The sequence below is a fragment of the Schistocerca nitens genome, chromosome 3, assembly GCF_023898315.1.
Source record: "Schistocerca nitens isolate TAMUIC-IGC-003100 chromosome 3, iqSchNite1.1, whole genome shotgun sequence".
In the NCBI taxonomy this organism is placed as follows: Eukaryota; Metazoa; Arthropoda; class Insecta; order Orthoptera; family Acrididae; genus Schistocerca; species Schistocerca nitens.
Window position 1 is genome coordinate 784819513 of NC_064616.1, and position 21964 is coordinate 784841476.

General features: G+C 41.7%; 1 protein-coding gene across 1 annotated transcript in view; it reads left to right on the forward strand.

Annotated features, from left to right (window-relative positions):
• LOC126248798 (serine/threonine-protein phosphatase 6 catalytic subunit) overlaps window positions 1–21964 on the forward strand; it is an 88765-nt gene that overhangs the window by 34063 nt on the left and 32738 nt on the right. The window contains exon 4 of the mRNA XM_049950188.1: window positions 11388–11467. Within this exon, the coding sequence (XP_049806145.1) occupies window positions 11388–11467 (80 nt within the window). The remainder of the gene's footprint in view (window positions 1–11387; window positions 11468–21964) is intronic.

A 21964-nucleotide genomic window follows, 5' to 3' on the forward strand; every position in this document is an offset into this window, starting at 1 on the left:
AGATGGAATTGACACCATTAATCCTGCAGGGCTGTCTATAAATCCATAAGATAACGAGGGGGTGGAGATCTCTTCTGAACAGCATGTCGCAAGGCATCTGAGATATGCTTATTAATGTTCATTTCTAGAGATTTTGGTGGCTAGAGGAAGTGTTTAAACTCAGTGTTCCTGGAGCCAGTCTGTAGCAATTCTGGACATATGGGGTGTCGCATAGTTCTGCTGAAATTGCCGAAGTCCATTGGAATGCACAGTGGACATGAATGGCTGCAGGTGATCAGGCAGGATGCTTATGTACATGTCACCTGTCAGTCATATCTAGATGTATCATGGGATCCCATATCACTCCAACTGTACATGCCCCACACCATTACACAGCCCCCCCCCCCTCCCCCCTGCGGGTCCAGGGGTTAGAATTGACCCGAGGTATTCCTGGCTGTTGTAAGAGGTGACTAAAAGGAGTATCTCACTTTTCGGCTCTATGAGTTCAGGTCCCATTCTATGATTTGACCTGGCACTTTCTAAATTCTACAGAAGTGCGGGCCACATGGGGAAAGCTGCCTTACGTGGTGCACAAGTTATCCATAGTGCCCTTAGATTCGATCTCGGGAATCTCTTGTCATGGCTTTGTATCTCCACCTGCGATTCAACTATTTGGGCGAGGACACTTTCAGGGTGCCATTTTCTTTCATTGTCTCCTGTCCTCTTTCGCCCCCATGACAATATTGAGTTTCTCTGCGCCCAATATCTAGCATGGTAGCCAGTCCTTTGTGGTGGGGCTGCCATGTACCCATTTGGTGGTAGCCCCCTGACAACACAGGGATCGCACTGCTGATGCCTGAGCTGTAAACTCACCATGTATGCCAAGGATTTGATGCCTGTCTTCTTTGGGGCATCAGGACTCCTGGCAACAGCCATCATGCCACGTTGCCTTTGCTGTGGCTGGGTGGCGCTCGTGGGGAGAGCCCTTGATCGGAGTGGGTGGCTTCAGGGCAGATGACCCGCAATGAAGTGGACTACGTCATCACTTACTGGTGACTGTACAATGCCAGGAGTCTCTAAGAAGGGAAAGATAGAATACAATGCTGACAGTTATGAACCTAAATCGTTTCCCTCCCTCGCTACACCATGGGAGGAATGTAGGGCTGAAGAACAAAGAGAGCCATATTCACCTCAGTTTTTAGACTGTAGCAGAACTGATGGGGACTCCTTTCTACCTAAGAAGCCATAATTTTTCATTGAACATCTTGAGGATAAGTTTGGAGAAGTGACAGCTCTGTCCAAGATGCAAAACGGCACAGTCTTTATTCAGACAGCATCCCCAGCCCAATCCTGGGCGTTAATCGATTGTGCCAAACTGGGTGATATTCCTGTTTCCATCACTCCCCATAAAAGCCTCAACATGGTCCAGTGGATTATTTTCCATTGCGATCTCCTCTTGCAGTCTGTTGACGAGCTCCGCACCAATGTAGAACAACAGGGTGTTCATTTCATCCAGCACGTTCATGGGGGACCCAAAGAAAACAGGGTTGCTACCTTTGCCTTCATCTTGGCCTTTGTGGATGATTCATTCCCTAAAAAAAATCAAGGTGATGGTTTACTGCTGTGATGTTGCACCATATGTCCCTCCCAGTATGTGGTGCTTCAAGTGCTGGAAATTAGGGCACATGTCTTCCCGCTGAACTTCCAGCGCCACATGTCAAGGCTGAGGACGTCCACTGCACCCAGGTACTCCATGTGTGCCTCCTCCCACTTTCATCATCTGTGGAGAACACCTCTCCCACTACTCACCAGACTGCCCAGTACTCCAAAAGGAGTGGAAAATCGTGGAGTGCAAGACTCTGGACTGGTTGACTTACCAAGAGGCTTAACGTAAATTTGAAACATTACACCCCATTCGGTTGACATCGACATATGCTGCAGCTACTTCACCATCGCCGTCCCAAGTGCCAGTGATTCCTCACTCGGTGCCATGAATGGTGGGCCCTCTGGTCTGCCAGAATACATCCGCCTACTTGGTGGTAGGGGGCAAATCTTCCTCTATTGCTCACAAAGCACCTACTTCAGGAACTAGGACCCCCAAATGCAGTGTATATCAGACCCCTCCCTCCTGCCGAAGAAGCAACAGCCTCCTCCGGCCCCTCTCATGCGGAAGGGGATCCTCCCTCCCAAGGTCTCCACTAATGCCATAGCAGACACTCGCCAGTGGTTAAAGAAGCCCAAAGCTGCTGGCCTAAGAGCCTCACGGTCTTCCTCCGTGCCTGAAGCTGCTTCGGAGAAGTCTTCCCAGCAAGCCTCTAAAGAAAAGCGAGAGAGCAAACAAACAAAGTAGTAGTCTGCTAAGAAACAGGACCCTCTGGTGGCCCCAACACCACCACCACTCCCTACCAATTCTGCACCTGCAGGTGGGGTGGAGATTCCTGCACCCCCAGAGGACCTAGATTTCACGGATGCCTTATCCACCATGGGAATGGATACAAATACTAAATCGGTGGCAGTAGATGACCCTGAGGCATAACATGCCTCCTTGCACTCTTCATGTCTTCCCAGCCTCATGATAATGTCATCCTCCAGTGGAATTGCTGCGATTTTTTTCCACCACCTGGCTGAGCTACGGCAACTGTTAAGCTTTACACCTGCTTTCTGCATTGCCCTCCAGGAAACGTGGTTCCCGGCGATGCGGACCCCTGCCCTCCACAGCTATAGGGGATACAACAAGAACTGTCGCAACTATAATAGTGTCTCAGATGGAGTTGGTGTCTATGTCCTGAACTCGGTATGCAGTGAACCTGTGCCCCTTCGAACACCTCTTGAAGCTGTGGCTGTCAGGATAAGGACAACACAGGAAATAACTGTCTGCAGTGTATATCTTCCTCCAGATGGTGCAGTACCCCTGAAGGCATTGGCTGCACTGATTGATCAACTCCCTAAACCCTTCCTACTTTTGGGAGATTTTAACGCTCATAACCCCTTGTGGGATGCACTGTGCTTACTGGCCAAGGCAGCGATGTTGAAACTTTACTGTGTCTGTTCGACCTCTGCCTCTTAAATACAGGTGCCCCCACACATTTCAGTGTGGCACATGGCACATATTTGGCCATTGATCTCTCTGTCTGCAGTCCTGGTCTTCTCTCTATCCACTGGAGAGCTCATGACGACCTGTGTGGTAGTGACCGCTTCCACATCTTCCTGTCACTCCTCCAGCGTCATGCCCATGGACGCCTACCCAGATGGGCTTTAAACAGGGCAGACTGTGTAGCCTTCACCTCTGCTGTCACCATTGAATCTTCCCCACATGGTGCCATTAATGTTGTTATTGAGCACGTCACTACAACAATAGTTTCTGTGGTGGAAAACACAATCCCTCATTCTTCAGGGTGCCCTTGGCAAAAGAATCCGTTGGTGGTCGCCAGAAGTCGCTGAGGCAATTAAAGGGCGTCGGCAAGCTTTCCAGCAACATAAATGGTACCCTTACCTAGAGCACCTAATAGCCTTTAAGCGTCTCTGTGCCCGCATTCAACAAAATGATGGAAGCAGGAGTGTTGGGAGATGTGTGTGTCGACCATTGGGTTCCATACATCACCTTCCCAAGTATGGGTGAAGGTCAGACGTCTTTTTGGGTACCAGACCCCAACTGGTGTCCGTGACATTAACATCAATGGCATCTTATCTACTGATGCAAATGCGATTGCCAAGCGCTTTGCTGAGCACTATGCTTGAGCATCTGCGTCGGAGAACTACCCCCAGCCATCTGCACCCTCAAACGGCACATGGAAAGGAAAGTCTTCTCGTTCACTACATGCCACAATGGACCCTATAGCGCCCCATTCACAGAGTGGGAGCTCCTCAGTGCCCCTGCATATTGCCCCGACAAAGCTATTTGGCCAGATTGGTTCCACAGTCAGATGATTAAACATCTCTTATCTTGACTACAAGCGATATCTCTTCATCATCTTCAACCGGATCTGGTGCGATGGCATATTTACATCGCAATGGTAGGAGAGCACCATCATTCCAGTGCTCAAACCCAGTAAAAATCTGCTTGATGTGGATAGCTATCGGCCCATCAGCCTCGCCAACATTCTTTGTAAGCTGCTGGAACATATGTTGTGTCGGTGGCTGGGTTGGGTCCTGGAGTCACGTGGCCTTGTGATTTCCATGTCAGGACGGCTTTCACCAGGGTCGCTCTACCTCTGATAATCTTGTGTCCCCCAAGTGTGCCATCGAAACAGGCTTTTCCATGTGCCAACACCTGGTTGCCGTCTTTTTTGACTTACGTAAAGCATACGACACGACCTGGCGACATCATATCCTTGCCACATTGTATGTGTGGGGTCTCCAGTGCCTGCTCCCAATTTTTATCGAAAACTTCCTGTTGCTCTGTACTTTCCATGTACAAGTTAGTGCCTCCCATAGTTCCCCCCGGTATTCAGGAGAGTGATGTTCTGCAGGTCTCTGTATTGAGTGCCTCTCTTTTTAGTGGCTATTAATGATCTAGCAGCAGCTGTAGGGCCGTCGGTCTCACCTTCTCTGTACGCGGATGACTTCTGCGTTTTGTACTGCTCCTCCAATTCCTTCTCTTGCTGAGCGGCACCTACATAGAGCCATTCACAAGGCGCAGCCCACGGCTTCCAGTTTTCAGTCGCGAAGTCGTGTGCACTTCTGTCGGTGTCGCACCGTTCATCCAGAACCAGAACTTTACCTTAATGACGATCCACTCACTGTAGTGGAGACATATCGATTCTTAGGACTGGTTTTCAATGCCCGATTGACTTGGCTACCTCACCTTCGTCAGCTTAAGCGGAAGTGCTGACAGCACCTCAATGCCCTCCGCTACCTGAGCAACACAACTGGGGTGCAGATCGCTCTACGCTGCTGCAGCACTACAGAGCCCTTGTTCAATACCGCCTTGACTATGGGAGTCTGGTTTATGGTTCAGCGGCACCCTCAGCATTGCATTTAGTCGACCCAGTGCACCTTTGTGGCATTCGCCCAGCGACGGCAGCTGTTAGAATGAGCCCGGTGACCAGTGTCTTGGTGGAGGCCGGAGTCTCTCCATTGCAGATCCGATGTACAAAACTGCTTACTTGCGTAGTTCCTGTCGTTCCCTCTGGAACATAGGGCCGTGACGAAATTCCTCCACCTGGTACGATTTCTAGCAAGTCTCTTCACTTCACTCCAGGTTTTCCCATCATTCGCAGCTTCTCACTTGATCGTCCTTTTCCACGTCTGTTTGGGACAACCACATTTTCTAACTCCGTGAGGGTTCCAATCCAAAGCCATCCTTTCAATAGCTCCATCTGGTGTCTTCAATGTGTGCCCAATCCAGTTGCATTTTCTTTATTTGATTTGTGTATTGATTGGTTGCTGATTTGTCTCCCTCCAAAGATCTTCATTTGTCATTATGTCTGGCCATCTCACATTTAAAATACACCGGAGACAGCGGTTGATAAAAACTTGGAGCTGGTTTTTGATGTGGTTAGTCACCTTCAAAGTTTCGCAACCATACAACAGAACGGCCTTCACATTGCTATTGAAAAGTTGGAGTTTGATCTTCTTTGAGATGTTCCTATTTCCCCAGACAGGGTACAGTTGTAGAAATGCACCATTTGCTTTGTGGATGCGACTACGGATATCCTCCTCAGCGCCTCCTGTAGTTGTGACTACACTTCTGAGATAAAGCAAAAATTGGACCTGTTCTACATCCTCTCCATTAATGGCCAGCCTATTTGTGTTGGTCAAATTTATCCGCATTTCTTTAGTTTTGCGAACATTTATCTTGAGGCTTGCAATTTCCGCCTCGCTCTTCGATTTCTCGATATCATTGTGCCATTAAGCAAATGTCGTCTGTGAAATCTAAATCTTTGAGCCTATCCCACATCCCCCATTGTACACCTCTCTTCTGTCCCCCCCCCCCCCCCCCAATCACTCTCTTCATCACATGGTCCAACACCAGAAGAAATAGTGTTGACGAAAGAATACACCCTTGGGAGTACTTGGCATTCATGGTCTTCATACATTTCCTTGATGATGTTAATAATCGTTGTTGGAATGCCATGTTTTGCAAGAGTATCCGACATGACTCTTAGATTGAGAGTCGAAAGCCTTTTCAAAGTCAATGAAGGTAAGGTACAGGGAGTGTTGCCACTCCGCACTTCGTTCCAGAATAATTCTGAGAGTATTGATAAGGTCCATGCTGCTTCTATATTTTCTAAAACCTGCCTGCTCGCTTCTCAGTTGTGCTTCCACAGAATCCGTAATACGGTTTCAAATGATCCTCGAAAGTACCTTGCTCAGTACTGACAATAGGGTAATGCCCCGCCAGTTGTTGCAGTTAGTGATGTGCAAAACTCCTCACCAGTTATGTTGCACACATTCATAGTTCTCCTGAGGATCCGAATTACCGTCTCCTTTTCCCACCCATGGCACTTCATCTCCTGCATCAGTAGCCCAGGTCAGGGCCAAAGATTGCGGTTCGCGTGCGATCCCTTCTGTCTGAACGGGAGCCCTTCTCTGTATTACCTCTACTTGCTGTCCATTCATGTACACCTCCATGGTGTACACCTTAACCAAAGCTTCATCTGGACCTTTTGCAAGGCCCTAAGGACTCTGTTAACCCTACTTCTCTCCACTGTCACTTCCTCTCGCTTCTTGACGTGTTCCAGGGCTCTTGAGTAGTTCACACAGAAGGCTCCATGGCTGATGGTAATGTTGGCTTCACCTATGTCCACAGAGGCCATATTGAACAGCATCCCTTGCCTGCTGGCTGCAGTGTATTCACTGCAGAGCTTGTGGTCATATCTCTTGCACTTCAGTACATCCATTCCTGTTCTGGTGCATTATTTCTTCTCTGTTCTGACTCCCTGAGCAGCTTACAAGCTATCAACCAGTGCTACCCTCGCATCCTTTGGTAGCAACCATCCAGGAGTCCATCTCTGCCCTGGAACAGACCAGTCATTCAGTGGTGTTTGTGTGGTCCCCAGGACACGTTGGAATCCCATGCAACGAACTTGCTGACAAGCTGGCCAAACAGGCTACATGGAAACCGCTTCTGGATATGGGCGTCTCTGAAACTGAATTGAGTTCTGTTTTATGCTGCAAGATTTTTTGGCTTTGGGAGATGGAATGGCATAACAGTACACACAACGAACTGTGTGTCGTTAAGGAGACTGCAAATGTGTGGAAGTCTTCCCTGCGGACTTCTCGCAGGGAATCGGTTGTCCTTTGTCAGCTCTGCATTGGCCATACATGGTTAACTCATGGTTACCTCTTCCATTGCAAGGACCCACCTCAGTGTCGCTGTGGCTCACAAATGACTGTTGTCCACCTCTTGCTGGACTGCCCACTTTTAGCCGCTCTGCGGCGGGCTTTTAACTTTCCCAGCACCCTACCTTTGGTGTTGGGCGACAATGCCTCAACAGCAGCTTTAGTTTTACATTTTATTCGTGATGGTGGGTTTTATCATTTGATCTAAGTGCCAGCGAATGTTCTTTGCCCCCCTGTGTCCTCCACCCTAGTGCTTTTAGGGTGGAGTTTTTAATGTGTTGCAGAGTGGCTGGCTTCTCCTTTTTATTCTCATGGTCAGCCAGCCATGGTAATCTGCTTTCTTGTTTTAATCTCTTCTACCTCTTTCTTACATCTCTGTGATTTTATTGTCCTCTTTTATTCTTTGTAGTGTTTGTTGCCTTTGTTGTTCTTGTTGAATTTTCTTCCTTTCAGTATTGTGCTTTACATCTCATTTGTTTTCTTCTTTCCCCTGTATGATTGTTTTAACAGGAATAAGGGATGGATGACCAACCAGTTTGGTCCCTTTCCCCCCTTTTAAATCGACCAACCATTACAGAGCCTCCACCAACTTAAACAGTCCCCTGCTGACATGCAGGGTCCATGGATTCATGAGGTTGTCTCCATACCCGAACACGTCCATCTGCTCGATACAATTTGAAATGAGACTCGTCTGACCAGGCAACATTTTTCCAGTCATGAACAGTACAATGTCGGTATTGATGGGCCCAGGCAAGGCGTAAAGCGGTGTGTCATGCAGTCATCAAGGGTATATGAGTGGCCTTTCTGCTCCAAAAGCCCATATCGATGATGATTCATTGAATGTTTTTTATACGCTGACATATGTTGATGGCCCAACACTGAAATCTGCAGCAATTTGCAGAAGGGTTGCATGTCCTTCACGTTGAGCGATTTTCTTCAGTCATTTTTGGTTTCATTCTTACAGGATCTTTTTCCGGCCACAGCAGTGTTGGTCATTTGATGTTTTACCAGATTCCTGATATTCACGGTACACTCGTGAAATGTTTGTATGGGAAAATCTCCACTTCATCGCTACCTCAGAGATGCTGTGTCCCATTGCTCATGCGCCGACTATAACACCACATTCAAACTCATTTAAATCTTGATAACCTACCATTGTAGGAGCAGTAACCTATCTTAGATATAGGCATTGCCGACCACAGTGCCATATTCTGCCTGTTTACATATCTTTGTATTTGAATACAAATTCCTATAGCAGTTTCTTTGGCACTTTAGTGCATGAACTTTTATCTGGGAAGGGGACCATATAGACTGGCCCTTTCAGATATTTTTTATCTATATTTATGGGATATGGAAGTCCGTATCCAGGTATCAGTTTGCCAATACGCTGCAACACTGTTTACAAAAGATGATGTCAAAAAAGTTACCTCTAAAAATGAGACGATTTCCAACTGCTTTTAAGTAGAAAGCAATGTGGTGCATTACAACAGCTTAATAAATAGCGTCACAGTGTGTTTACCAAAAACACGTTTCAGGTTCGAACCTCTATACAATAATTTTGCTTTACTTTTATTTAAATTCTATACTTTTTGGCAAGTAGAAACAATAACAAACAAGTATTGAATCATAATTTTCTAATGAAGGTAACATGATTTTATTTTCTGTTAAGGTCGCATGAAACAAATTAAAATTTGATACAGACATGTGAAATGACTTACACCAATGATACTGATGCATTTTGTATATTCGTTTCTCTGCAGAACAAAGAAAGAATAAATTAGTGGGCATTAGCAGTAAATGGAGGAGATACAAAACACCCAGGGAAAATGCATTTGCAGTTGGCCAGCCAATTCTGTAGATACAGTCCAGCCTTTTGAATATCCAGATGCTTGAATCTGCTAGATGCCTTTTTTCTGCCTTTGTAGTTGGTGGCTGTAGCACTGTTTACTGTAAATGAACGTCCACCTGAAGATATTTTGGTGAACACATAGGATTGACAACACTTTAAATCTATAAAGTTTGTAGTCCCATAAATAGTACACACAGGGATTTACTGTCTATGTTGTTGTGGTCTTCAGTCCTGAGACTGGTTTGATGCAGCTCTCCATGCTACTCTATCCTGTGCAAGCTTCTTCATCTCCCAGTACCTACTGCAACCTACATCCTTCTGAATCTGCTTAGTGTATTGATCTCTTGGTCTCCCTCTACGATTTTTACCCTCCACGCTGCCCTCCAATGCTAAATTTGTGATCCCTTGATGCCTCAAAACATGTCCTACCAACCGATCCCTTCTTCTAGTCAAGTTGTGCCACAAACTTCTCTTCTCCCCAATCCTGTTCAATACCTCCTCATTAGTTACGTGATCTACCCACCTTATCTTCAGCATTCTTCTGTAGCACCACATTTCGAAAGCTTCTATTCTCTTCTTGTCCAAACTGTCTATATGAAGGCATTAATATATGTTGTATGGTTTTATCTTATCTGGAGTAATGTGTGTTTCATGTTTAACTACTTCCACTTGTCATGGAAAACAAGTATTAAAACACCTAAATTTGTTGTCTGTATTCTTGGTAGTTCAGTGATTTGTTTCCCGAACAAGCTTCAAAGCAGAAATATGTAACTGCATAAGTATCTTTTGCTTTCACTGTATTAAGCTCCATATATTGTTAGCATATATAGTGCTAGAGTGATCTATTTTTGGTCCCGTATTCGTACAATAGTTAAAAACATGCTTACTAAGATATTTTCTGCCATTTCTGCTTATGTTTTGCCTCAGTGCCAGAGTTCGCGCTCTGCTATTGTCAATTTTTATGTGCCACTGCATTTACGCTGCCATACAGTGATGGTGTTGGCCACTCTTACAGAGACTACGCATTGAGTGAGACACCTTGTAGCAGCACTAGGTACCTCTTGCATGATGTCACATGCCTAGACCCCAGAAAGCTCAGGTTTTAATGCAGTGTGAAATTAGATAAGTTGCGGGCCTTAGTGCTAAATAAAACAAAACTTTTCCACCACTAGATCCATAACATACATCGGCACAACTCCGTGATCTTATACAGTGGTCTGATGCCATCATGAACTGACCATTGCATGGATACACAGAAACAGTTTGGTTTACTAAGTTTCAGACTGCAACTGCTTTCTGAGTCATTAAAACCTCTGATGGTGTCTCCAGCATTAGAATACAAAAGATTAGGCGGAGTGCTATGCCTTGGCCTAATGCCCAACAAAAAAAAAAAAAAAAAAAAAAAAAAAAAAAAAAAAAAAAGTCTTTGTAATTATAGAATTCAGGCTTTCATGGCCATTATTTGTTACTTCTACATGTAGATGTAACACAAGTAATGGCCGTGGAAGTCTCCACTCTATAATCACAAAGAACTATTGCACCATTGAAGAGTTTCTCATTTTGTACACTTCCCTGTACTTTTGAGGTACATTTGCCATAGCAATGATAAACTCTTGTTTTTATTGAAAATTGATATTGTAGATACCTTGCTCTGTAACAGTATAGTAATTTATTTGGCCAAGGATCATTTTGCAATTACACAGGATGGCCAAAAATAAAACAGGTAAACATAGCTTGAAACCTCGTTTACAGTCTCAGGAACATTTGAATGTCAATAAGTAAAGGTCTTTTAAAATTAATACTGGCTATATCAGATGTTCCATGTTGTAAGGGACTACAAACAAATGTATTCAGATTATTATTGTTGGGGTGTTAAACTTCCTCTTCCATTTGCCTGTAATTGAAATTACATTAATGTAATTTTCGGGTGTAGACTCAATTAGGTTTAGTTCAGTTGTATACAGATGCAACAGTTCTCAACTGTTGCATATTAATTTCGAAATTAATGTTACATTGGAGAAAACATAGTAACATATTAGGGATGTTGCTTTCAGAAAGAAGTAGTAGTAGTAGTAGTAGTAGTAGTAATGGTGAGGATTACTTTTAACATGACTATGTTAAGAAACTAATGATCCAGAATTCCAAAATGAGTCTTGCATCATCGTAATCTTGGTAATGTAGTTTCAGTACATCAGATGCAACAATTCAGTGCATCAGTTTGTGTTAAGCAATTAGTGTTACGAAACACAGATACATGTCGGTTTTAACTTTTCAGATGAGTGCCAGAACAAATATGGAAATCCAAATGCATGGCGTTACTGCTGTCGGGTGTTTGATCTTCTTACAGTTGCAGCGGTATGTCAACATTTTAGTAAATAATATCTTTTTTAAATCACCTGGCAGTTTATCTTCAATAATACTCTGCTTTTATTAAAGTTCCTAGTTTCGTGTTACAATGGGATTGTGCGTTTTGGTAATTCGTAAACGAACGTGTGAATTTGCTAACATTTTATTTGTTAGAGATTAATTGTTGAATCTGACCATGAGTAGTCTTTGACATAACACCTGGCTGCCACCTGTCCTCCATATTGACTAAGTCATAGCTGTTTACTTAAGGAAATAGTAAACTTCTCCACCCTCATAATTTTAAGTCTAGCTATTTGCACAAACTGATAACACTATGGGACTGGACATTATCTGCAGGAAGTGTTGTCTTATACTTGAGCTTTTCCCCTGCTATATCTGCAGAACTATCACACCACTAGCTTGAACAGGTCATACACTTAAGAAAAGAAAATTGAGGATCTATGAGATGACAGTCAGTTTGGCCACAAGGCGTGTGACCACTAGGAAGTAGACTTTGGCAAGGCGCTTGCAGACGCTACTTCTCAAAGTTCTTTCCATGGAAGCACCCCCAGCAAATCTTCTTTAACACCTTATGCAAGTTAGTGGGAACAGTTGCGTGCATCTTGCAGCAAATACTTGCCGAATTAGACATTTGCTAGGAGCATTTCTCAAATTTGTAAAAGTTTTGTTTGTTCAGTACTGGTTCAAAAATGTCAGTGTCGAAAAGGAAACTGGCGATAAGACTATATAACCGATCACCACAGCCAAGTAAGTGTGAAGCAGATGTCTTTGGTCCCTAAGTCATATAGGTATCAGAGGAATGAACAAGGTGACCATTTGGCTAGAAAAGTGACTACTTGCACATCGGCATTGACTGTCAAAGGTGCAGATTTGCAGCTGTAAATAAGACCTATCCTCCCTCAGAGGTAGAACAATGGGTAAACTACTGCCTCCTCTTAATAAATAATAAGTATTGGTTCCAATGCTTAGATATTAAATGCCTACATGCTTTCATATTTCAATCAAATTTCTTGCTAATGTCATTAATTCCAGATTAACACCCAACCAACCAATTTAAATTTAGGGTGAAATGGTATCAGTGATAACATTTTCTTGATGATATTGCTATCCTCATTGAAAGTGAGGCAGGATTGCAGGACCTGTTGAACTAAATAAGCAGTCTAATAAGTACACACCAAATACTTAATATAAATGTAAGAAAGATGACAGTAATGAGGAGTAGCAGTAATGTTGGCATCAAAACTGGAAACCATGAAGTAAGCAAAGTGATGGAATTCTTCTGCCTTGTAAGCAAGAAACACATGACAGACAAAGCAAGGACAACGTGAAAAGCTGAGTAGCACAGTTGGAGGGCATTCCTGGCTGAAACAAGTCTAAAAGTATCAAACATAAGCTCCAATTTTGGTTTAGAGCACAGCATTTGTATGGGAGTGAATAATTTAGTAAAACAAGAACAACAACAAAGTGTTTGAAGTGTTGTGCTATAGAATAATTCTGAAACTTAGGTGAACCCCACTAGGTCAGTTTAATGGAAGACGTTGAAGCAATTCAGAGGTAGGCTATTAGATTCGTTAATGGTAGGTTTGATCAATGTGCGACTATTGTGGAGATCCTTCGTGAACTCAAATGGGCGTCCATGGAGGGAAGACAATGTTATTTTCGAGGAACACTGTTGGGAACATTTAGGTAACCAGCATTTGAAGCTGACTTCAAAATGATTCTACTGCTGCCAATGTGTATTTCACGTGAGGACCATGAAGATAAGAGAGATTAGGGTTCATACAGAGGCATATAGACAGTCATTTCCACCCTCCTCACTCTATTTGAGAGTGCAACAGTAAAAGGAATGACTAACAGTAGTACAAGGTACCGTACACTATACAGGTGCTTGTGGAATGTAGGTGTAGATGTTGCTGCTCTCACTTTGGCAAGCACATTATTAGTTGTCACTGTTTGAGTTCCCATACAAAGTATCTGTGGTAAAAAGAGTGAACACAACACAGTAACAATAGCAACGTGACCTTTTTTTTTTTTTTTTTTTTTTTTTCCAGCATGGGGCACAAAGAAAATTCCAGTGTGTATTATGGAGAAAAATTAGATTGCTGCACTACTTCAAAGCGTTTTTATTTTGATACTCTATTAAAAGTTCATTTGTCAATTTTTATTTTTTCATTTGAAATGTTAGAATTGTTCTTGAAGTTACATATTGAATTTTCCATTTATGAATATAATGTGTGATGTTGGCATTTGAAGTGTAATTTCAAGTGGAAAAAACTGTAATATTTGTGATATATTGTTGACTTGTGGTAGTAGAGTGCTGAAAGAAGTGGAGACAACACAGAACTTTATTGAATTGAAGCTAAATACTGCGAAAAATTGATTTTTTTCTACTCAGAGGGTCATTTTGATGTGACTTATTCTCCATATCAGGAAAATGTACAGGCCCGGGTGACAGTTCAAATGAGTCACTTTATGATGGTATGTCAGTCAACTTGCAACTGTCGAGCATACAGGGTGCAGTTGTCTGCAAGTTGTGGCTCACCAGTGACTCCTGTCACATGGGTTGTGATGCTATCTTTACTTCATACGGGTGGCTGGCAGAAGTGGTGAAGACTGCTGGCGGCACATGCAGGGTGCAAGCAGAGCTCCTCACAATTTTAGCCTCATTGCAAAATTGATTGGGATCCTTTGGTTTGCAGCCGAGTGGAGAGTCTCAGCCGAAGGCTGTGACAGTTTTGGTTGCAGATTTCTGGGTTGTAGAAAAATTTCCACTATCAGTCACAATAAAATATTATTTATTCGCCACACTACCAGTTTTGGGCTTGTGCCCATCCTCAGGTGTTCATACATTCATGTACATGTTCATATTGCTGGAGATCACTGTATAAGTGCAAAGAAAATTGTTTGTTGGTGACTAAATGGATAGATGTGGAACAGTTGGTAAGTTGCAAGGCAGCATTTGTTGAAAATGTGTCTGTACTTCAATAAAGATGAAGCATCATTATTATAATTATGCTGTAGTGACAGTTCTTCCACTTAGTTGCACATTTGTTACCATTTTCTCATCCATGTTTCAATTTTACAAAAATTAGCTGCATATTTCACTGTTGCATCATGCACTCGCAATATACACTGTGTTTACATACAAACATGTTGTTCAAAGAACTTAGATGTAGGAGGTGTGAAGATGTTGCTCATACAGAAACATATAGGTTATGGACAAAGAACTTAGACATAGGAAGTGCAAGGATGTTGCACACAGAAACTTAAAAAGTTGTTATAAATTGCAAAGTTTTTTGATCCGCATTTTCGTCAGAGAACTTAAAAAATGACAGTTAAAGATTGTGTTTACAATATGACTTCTACAAATTATGATAATGACACTTGAACTGTTGTATGATTGCTACATGAGATTTCAATATCGTATAACTTTGTTATTATATCAGAGGATAATGAGCTTTTCTTTTTGAATATTTCAAGAAATATGTGGAGATAAGATTTGTTTGCCGGCATACCCTTTATAGGTAAAATTTAAAATTTCATACCAAAGTGCCAACCTCTTTCAGAAAACTGGTTTTCAAATGTCTTTCAGCACTAACAACAAGCTACAACAGCACATCATCCACAACAGTAAGACAACTAACCAATGCCACCACAAATCAGGTACTTTCAAACTTTCATTTGGCAATTGCCCACAGTTCTACATAGGCCAAACTGGAAGGAGTGTCACTACAAGGTACTGTGAGCATATGGATGCCTTCCGGCTAAATAACTTTGATAAATTCACCTTTGCAATGCATTTAAAAGACCACAGTCACGCAGCCACAGCCATTACTGACAACCTACAAATACTACACACTGTCGACAAAGGAAAGAAAATGAATCTGCTCGAAGAGCTAGAAATTTAAATACACAGCTCTAACTCGCCACACCTTATTCTCAATGAACAAGTGGAGCTTGCAAACAAATCTAGTCTCCACATATTTCATAAAATATTCAAAAACAATAGCTAATTATCCTCTGTTACACACATCAAAAAAAGTTTTGCGTCACTCCAGTTCCAAGAACTCCTGAAGATAGACATTGACTGTGAATATTGTATCACAGACGTCCCTTTGACCGTTCAGAAATTTCCCTAAACCCACCCAAAGATGTAAACAACCATGCATGAGCAGTGCCTATCAGACGGAGGGGGTCTGACAGCCGATCAGTTCCAGTCATTCCACCAGGAAGGAGGTACACGGCTTGTGTTGTCTGTAGTTCAACCATGCCTAGATGGTCAATACCGCAGTTTGATTGTGTCCGCATTTACTTTGTGCCAAGAAGGGCTCTCAACAAGGGAAGTGTCCAGGTGTCTTGGAGTGAACCAAAGTGATGTTGTTCAGACATGGAGGAGATACAGAGAGACAGGAACTGTCGATGACATGCCTTGCTCAGGCCACCCAACGGCTACTACTGCAGTGGATGACCGCTACCTACAGGTTACGGCTCTGAAGAACCATGACAGCAATGCCACCATCTTGAATAATGCTTTTCGTGCAGCCACAGGACGTCATGTTAAGACTCAAACTGTGCACAGTAGGCTGCTTGATACCCAACTTCACTCCCGACATCCTTGGCGAGGTCCATCTTCGCAACCATGACACCATGCAGCACATTACAGATGGGCCCAAAAACTTGCCGAATGGACCACTCAATATTGCATCACGTTCTCTTCACCAATGAGTATTGCATATGCCTTCAACCAGACAATCGTTGGAGGCTTGTTTGGAGGCAACCCGCTCAGAGTTAATGCCTTAGACACACCGCCTAGTGAGTACAGCAAGATGGAAGTTCGCTGTTTTGGGGTTGCATTATGTGGGGCTGACATATGCCACTGGTGGTCATGGAAGGCCCGGTAAAGCCTGTACGATATACGAATGCCATCCTCCGACCGATAGTGCAACCATATGATCAGCATATTGGCAAGGCATCCATTTTCATGGATGACAATTCATGCCCCCATCGTGCACATCTTGTGAATGACTCCTTCAGGATAATGACATCACTCGACTAAAATGACTAGCATGTTCTCCAGACATGACCCACCAACCACTCTGAGGATATATGCTGAATCGCTGTTGAGGAGTAGGTCAATCTGGACCAACAGTGCCTTGATGAAATTGTGGATAGTATACCACAACGGATACAGGTATGCATCAATGCAAGAGGACATGCTACTGGGTATTAGAGGTACTGTAGTATACAGCAATCTGGACCACCACCTCTGAAGGTCTCGCTGTATGGTGGTACAACATGAAATGTGTGGTTTTCATGAGCAATAAAAAGAGCAGAAATGATGTTTATGTTGATCTCTGTTCCAATTTTCTGTACAGGTTCCGGAACTGAGGTGATGAAAAACACTTTTTGATGCGTGTATAATAACAAAGTTAAATGATACGGAAATCTGATGTAGTAATCATACAATAGCTAAAGTATCATTATCGTAATTTGTAAAAGTCATATTGTTAACACAAACTTTAACTGTCATTTTTGTAATTTGTAATAGCTTTAAAAATTTCATGTGTATAACATCATTGTACATCCTATATCTAAGTTCTCTGGCAAAAATGTGGATCAAAAATTTCATAATGTGGATCAAGAAACTTCGAAATTTATAACAGCTTTTTAAGTATCTATGTGTGCAACATCCCTGCACTTCCTATGGCTAAGTTCTTTGTCCGTAGTCTACATGTTTGTCTCTAAAAACAGGGTATGTCACGAGTGCACATCACAATAGTGAAATATGCAGCTAAATTTTCCAAAACTGAAACATGGATGTGAAAATGATAACAAATGTTCAATTAAGTGGAAGAACTGTCATCACAGTGTAATTATAAGAGTGATGCTTCATCTTTATGTAAGTACAGATATATGTTCGACAAATGCTGCCTTGCCACTTAAAACTGTTCCACTTGTATCTGTTTAGTCACCAGCAAATAATCTTCTTTGTATCTATACAGTGATCTCCAGAAATATAAACATCTACTTGAATTATAAACACCTGAGGATGGGCACAAACTGAAACCGGTCATGTGACAAATAAATAATATTTTATGGTGACTGGTAGCGGAAATTTTTCTACAGCCTATAAAGGAACAGTAACAGAGTTCAACAGCATCCACTATGGATAAAATTCACTTACATATTTCTGGACCTGCGTTGTGGGGTGGGGAATTGTAGGACTCCACTTCCTAGGTTGTGGGTGCGCTACACAAAGGAAGCGGCTACTCAGGTAGCAGACTGCTTGTGATGTACATGTAGGGTTTTCTAGGCTAGGCAGTAGTTTGAGGTACACTGATGAACACCCACCAGTTGACATGCAGATAGCGAAATTGGGCTGTTTTCAGAGTAAAGACACTTCAACTGTCAAAATTTTATCAGTAAATTATTGAAGAATCCTTAACAAAACTACCAAATCTACTGCGCTCTAGGAAATTTGTAGCACTCAAATTATTCTTGCTACTAAGAGCTTTCTGAAACCCGAAGTAGAAAGCTGAGAGTTATGAAAATGTTTAAATTTGCAAAAATCCAGTCAGCTACACTATCAAAGTGTAAACAGGTTACCGATATCTTTGACTGACAAATATGTTTGTGGTGAAAAAGTAATATCCCTCACTGTGTATATGGATCAGAAAGAAAAGCTGGGATCATATGTGCTGTTAATTGTTTACCTATATCTTAAATTATTGAGATGTAGAAATAAGATCCATTCCCTGGTTTAAGTTCATATCATTCATTGTTAAAAATAAACTGTGGTATGGAATTTTGCCGAAATTTCAACAGAAGTGGTGATTATTTTCCTGAGTTATCATCACCTTCATTTTTCTTCAGAGAAACATTATCAGTTGTGAGTTTTGAGCAATACGTAAGACTCCTTGTTGCCATATTAGTTAGTTTATATCACCAAAATACAGCTGAGCCCATAAATATTCATCTCACTAACATTCTAATGCAGTTGAAATTGTGAAAGAAGCATAAAATAGCAATTGATGTAAAGACATATCAATAGTTCATGAAAATGCCCAGTCTCAGTATACAAATAAACATGTTATTTCTTCACATGTATTGTTTCAAACCCACAATAATTCTTGTTTCACCAGCTATCAACGCTACTTAGATATTATATCATTTCACTGAAAAAATCTGTAGTTGGTGGAGTATCACAGTTGATATGGAAGTTTCACATATTGATCTTAATCATATGGTAAAATACACTGTCTAAGAGATACAAGAAGTTTAGTGAATATTTCATTCTGCCTTTTTTACTGGCACGCGAGTTCGGGGCAAAGCGCTATATATATGAACCATTTTTTTGAAATTGATAATAGGTAGCAATATCCTTCAAAGTTTAGAGAAAAATTCAATGTGTTAACTACATTTCATATGCAGCAAAATATGACCTAACATGCACCAAATGTGAATCCATAGCAACTTCTGTTTTCACTGCAAACTTTCCGTAATTCTTGCCGCAGTTTACTTAATCCTAAAGTATCATAATAAATATGACCATTAATGAAAACATAAGCAGTTCATCATTAAGCTGATGGAGCTGTAAGATGTGCATGAATCAAATTTTTTTACCAGATAGTTTTTTTACAATCATTTGAGGAAGATTTCAGGTCGGCTGACAGCGTGTGACGTTCTGTTTGGTCTCGAGAGTTAACTGGTGTTGTCTCAAGAGTTCCCACCCCTGTAGGCTGTGATGTCACCCACCAAACGGGGCTCCTGATTGGCCTGTGCCGGTAGCACGCAGGGAATCCAACTAGGGCACATAAGTAAAATAGCACCAGACCTATTACGGAAAACACCCACAGCACCCGGCAGGACAGCCAGGTAGCAGATGACAGAGCCCTCAAGGGAGCCATCGCATGAGCTGGCATGTAAGATTCCAACAAATCTGACTCCATATGAGACAGGCATAACAGCCGTTAGTGTCCAGTTGCATGGTCTGATCAGTGAGGTCTCTTGATTTTAACCCTGTAGATGATGATTGCAATGTATTCAAATGGTGAGTCACAAGCACTCTGTCAGCAATGATGAAAGACTCGACGTAAAAGTTTTCTGGGTATGGTACTGCGTCATAATTTATAAAACTACTGCTGCAGGAGAAAAACCAACGTTTCGGCCATGGTTGCAGCGGCCTCCTTCTGGGTCTACTAGTGTCAATCAAAGACTCCTTAACACTTCCAAGCAGTACTGTTGATGAATTGAAATAATTAAGAGTAAAACTTTTAAGTTAGTTTATTTGTTCTTGCTAATCCACTGGGGGTTATTCAGACAGCCAGCTGGTAAAACAATGCTGTGTCTTGTTTAAATTATTCTAGTGTAGGAATCATTTCCAAATAAAATTTTCAGAAATTGTAAACAGTAGATCTTAATTACATTTAAAACATGAATGACCACTTAAAATGAACTTTCAATGTGGTGTACTTTAAAGAAACGTTCAAAACAGAATCCTACACACAGTTTCTGTAAGAGCAATGTCTCTTTTTCATTTCCCCTTTGTGTTGCAGGATATTGAGCATCTCTTTGTAAGTGTACTCTTCTTCTTTGCATGTGGTACCTTCTCAATGACGTACATTGCTGTAAGCAGTTAGTGTTGCTATTTTTTAAGGTCATTCTCATTGAGGTGAAGATACCCTCTAACCATGTTTCCAGCAGTCCTTTTAAGAGAAGTGGCCTGAATTTATATGTACATTTCCCTTCTCACTAGCATGATAAACAATAAATGCATTGTACACTGAAATATTTGTCTTTCTGAAAATCTGATGGTGCACTTAACACTTTCCTCCTTTGCATGAAAGTAAGTTTTAGTTTCTGATCTCTGAAGATTTATACTGCCCATAATAGAACTGTATGTCTTAATACATTGAGTCTTTCTTATCTTGTTGCCCCCTTTTGATTGCTGTAGCAACAGCATCATTATGGAATGTTTATATTAAGGGCACTCTTGTCTATCCATTTTAGCACTGTAACACAGTGTAATAGGATAAAAGTTCATTTCTCTTCACTGTAGCATTTTTGAAGACGTCAGGTACATTTTTTGTTTGTGTTCAAAGTGTCCTAGGTGCATTCATAGAATTTTTTTCTTCAAAAAGTGAGACAAATGTACACTTTTATAATTGTCCATCCAGAGGATGTGATCTAAATTGAAAAGAGGCTCAACAAGCATTACAACAGTCAAGCTGGTTTTCAGAGTATAAGTAGAAATAAATTTGTTTCTATCTTGTGGAACTTCCTTTATAAATCACACAGTGTCACATTATCTTGTGGGTGATTCACATATGTTGTAGGACTTTATTCCAAATTTAACTGTTGCTAGAGGTAGGTAGGTAGGTAGGTTTTTGTCGCCAGCCATTCTTTTCATAATGTGAGTGATTCATCCACAGAAGTATTTTTTTCAAGGGTTGGTTGAATTTTTAAAGATATTAAAGGTGTTGAATGTCTGATCCCAGTTTAAACAATCTGTTATTCCCCTGAAATGCATTATTTTGTCATGGTTTCCAAAATGAAGAAGCCTGCAAAGCTGTCTTGCTACATAATCTGTCTGTTCAAAAGTAAATTTTTGCTGAAATAGGATTTTATGGCCTGATAGCGAAAAATTCCTGTCGATATCTGCAGTGCAAAAGACACACAACTCATCTGTAGAAACATTCCTCTGATTATGAAGGCAGGAATGTGCTTTTATATCAATCCTCATGTAATTAAAATTTGTAACACAAGTTATTTTTTACCCATAATTGCTTCTGGGGTGTAACCCCCCCCCCCCCCCAGCAAAAAAAAATCATAATATGGCTTACACACATCTGCTACAGGAAATGTGTGTTTCTGAAGGCATGTACAAGCTGTCTACTTTTTCCCATTGCCAGTCTACTTCATTTCGCAGCCATTTCACTGTCCCAACATGTTTGCCCTCATCACTGTCTGTCATGTCGTCTTCACTTTTTTTAGGGCTTTGTTCCAACTACTCAGGTCTTTGTTACCACCATTGTCTATGTCTAGGCCACACCCACTGTCATGTATACTAAAAGTTTCACTTGTTAACTGAGAATCAGTACTCAGACTTAAAGATTTTGCAAATTACACAGTTGCATCATTTCACTCTGAAATGTGGATATCTCTACATTATGCTGACAAAGTAGTGCCACCCATTGTTAACAGATTGCAAAGAAATAGTTTTACATGTGAGACTTCAGCTCACAAGTGCTTTGCCACACTCGTTCTCTTAAGAGATTATACCTGGCTTCTCATCTTCAGGGGCTTCTGTTTTACCCTCTCTTTCCATTCTGAAAGATATTGTTGCTCTTGCATTCTCTTCCTCATGAAGATGTTTTAGAGGTTCTTTCTGCTAGATAGTGCATTGTGTTTATGCCAATTATAGTCATTTCTTATGAATGTTATCTTCAGGTGATCCGTTGATATGAAATCACAGATGCCATGAAA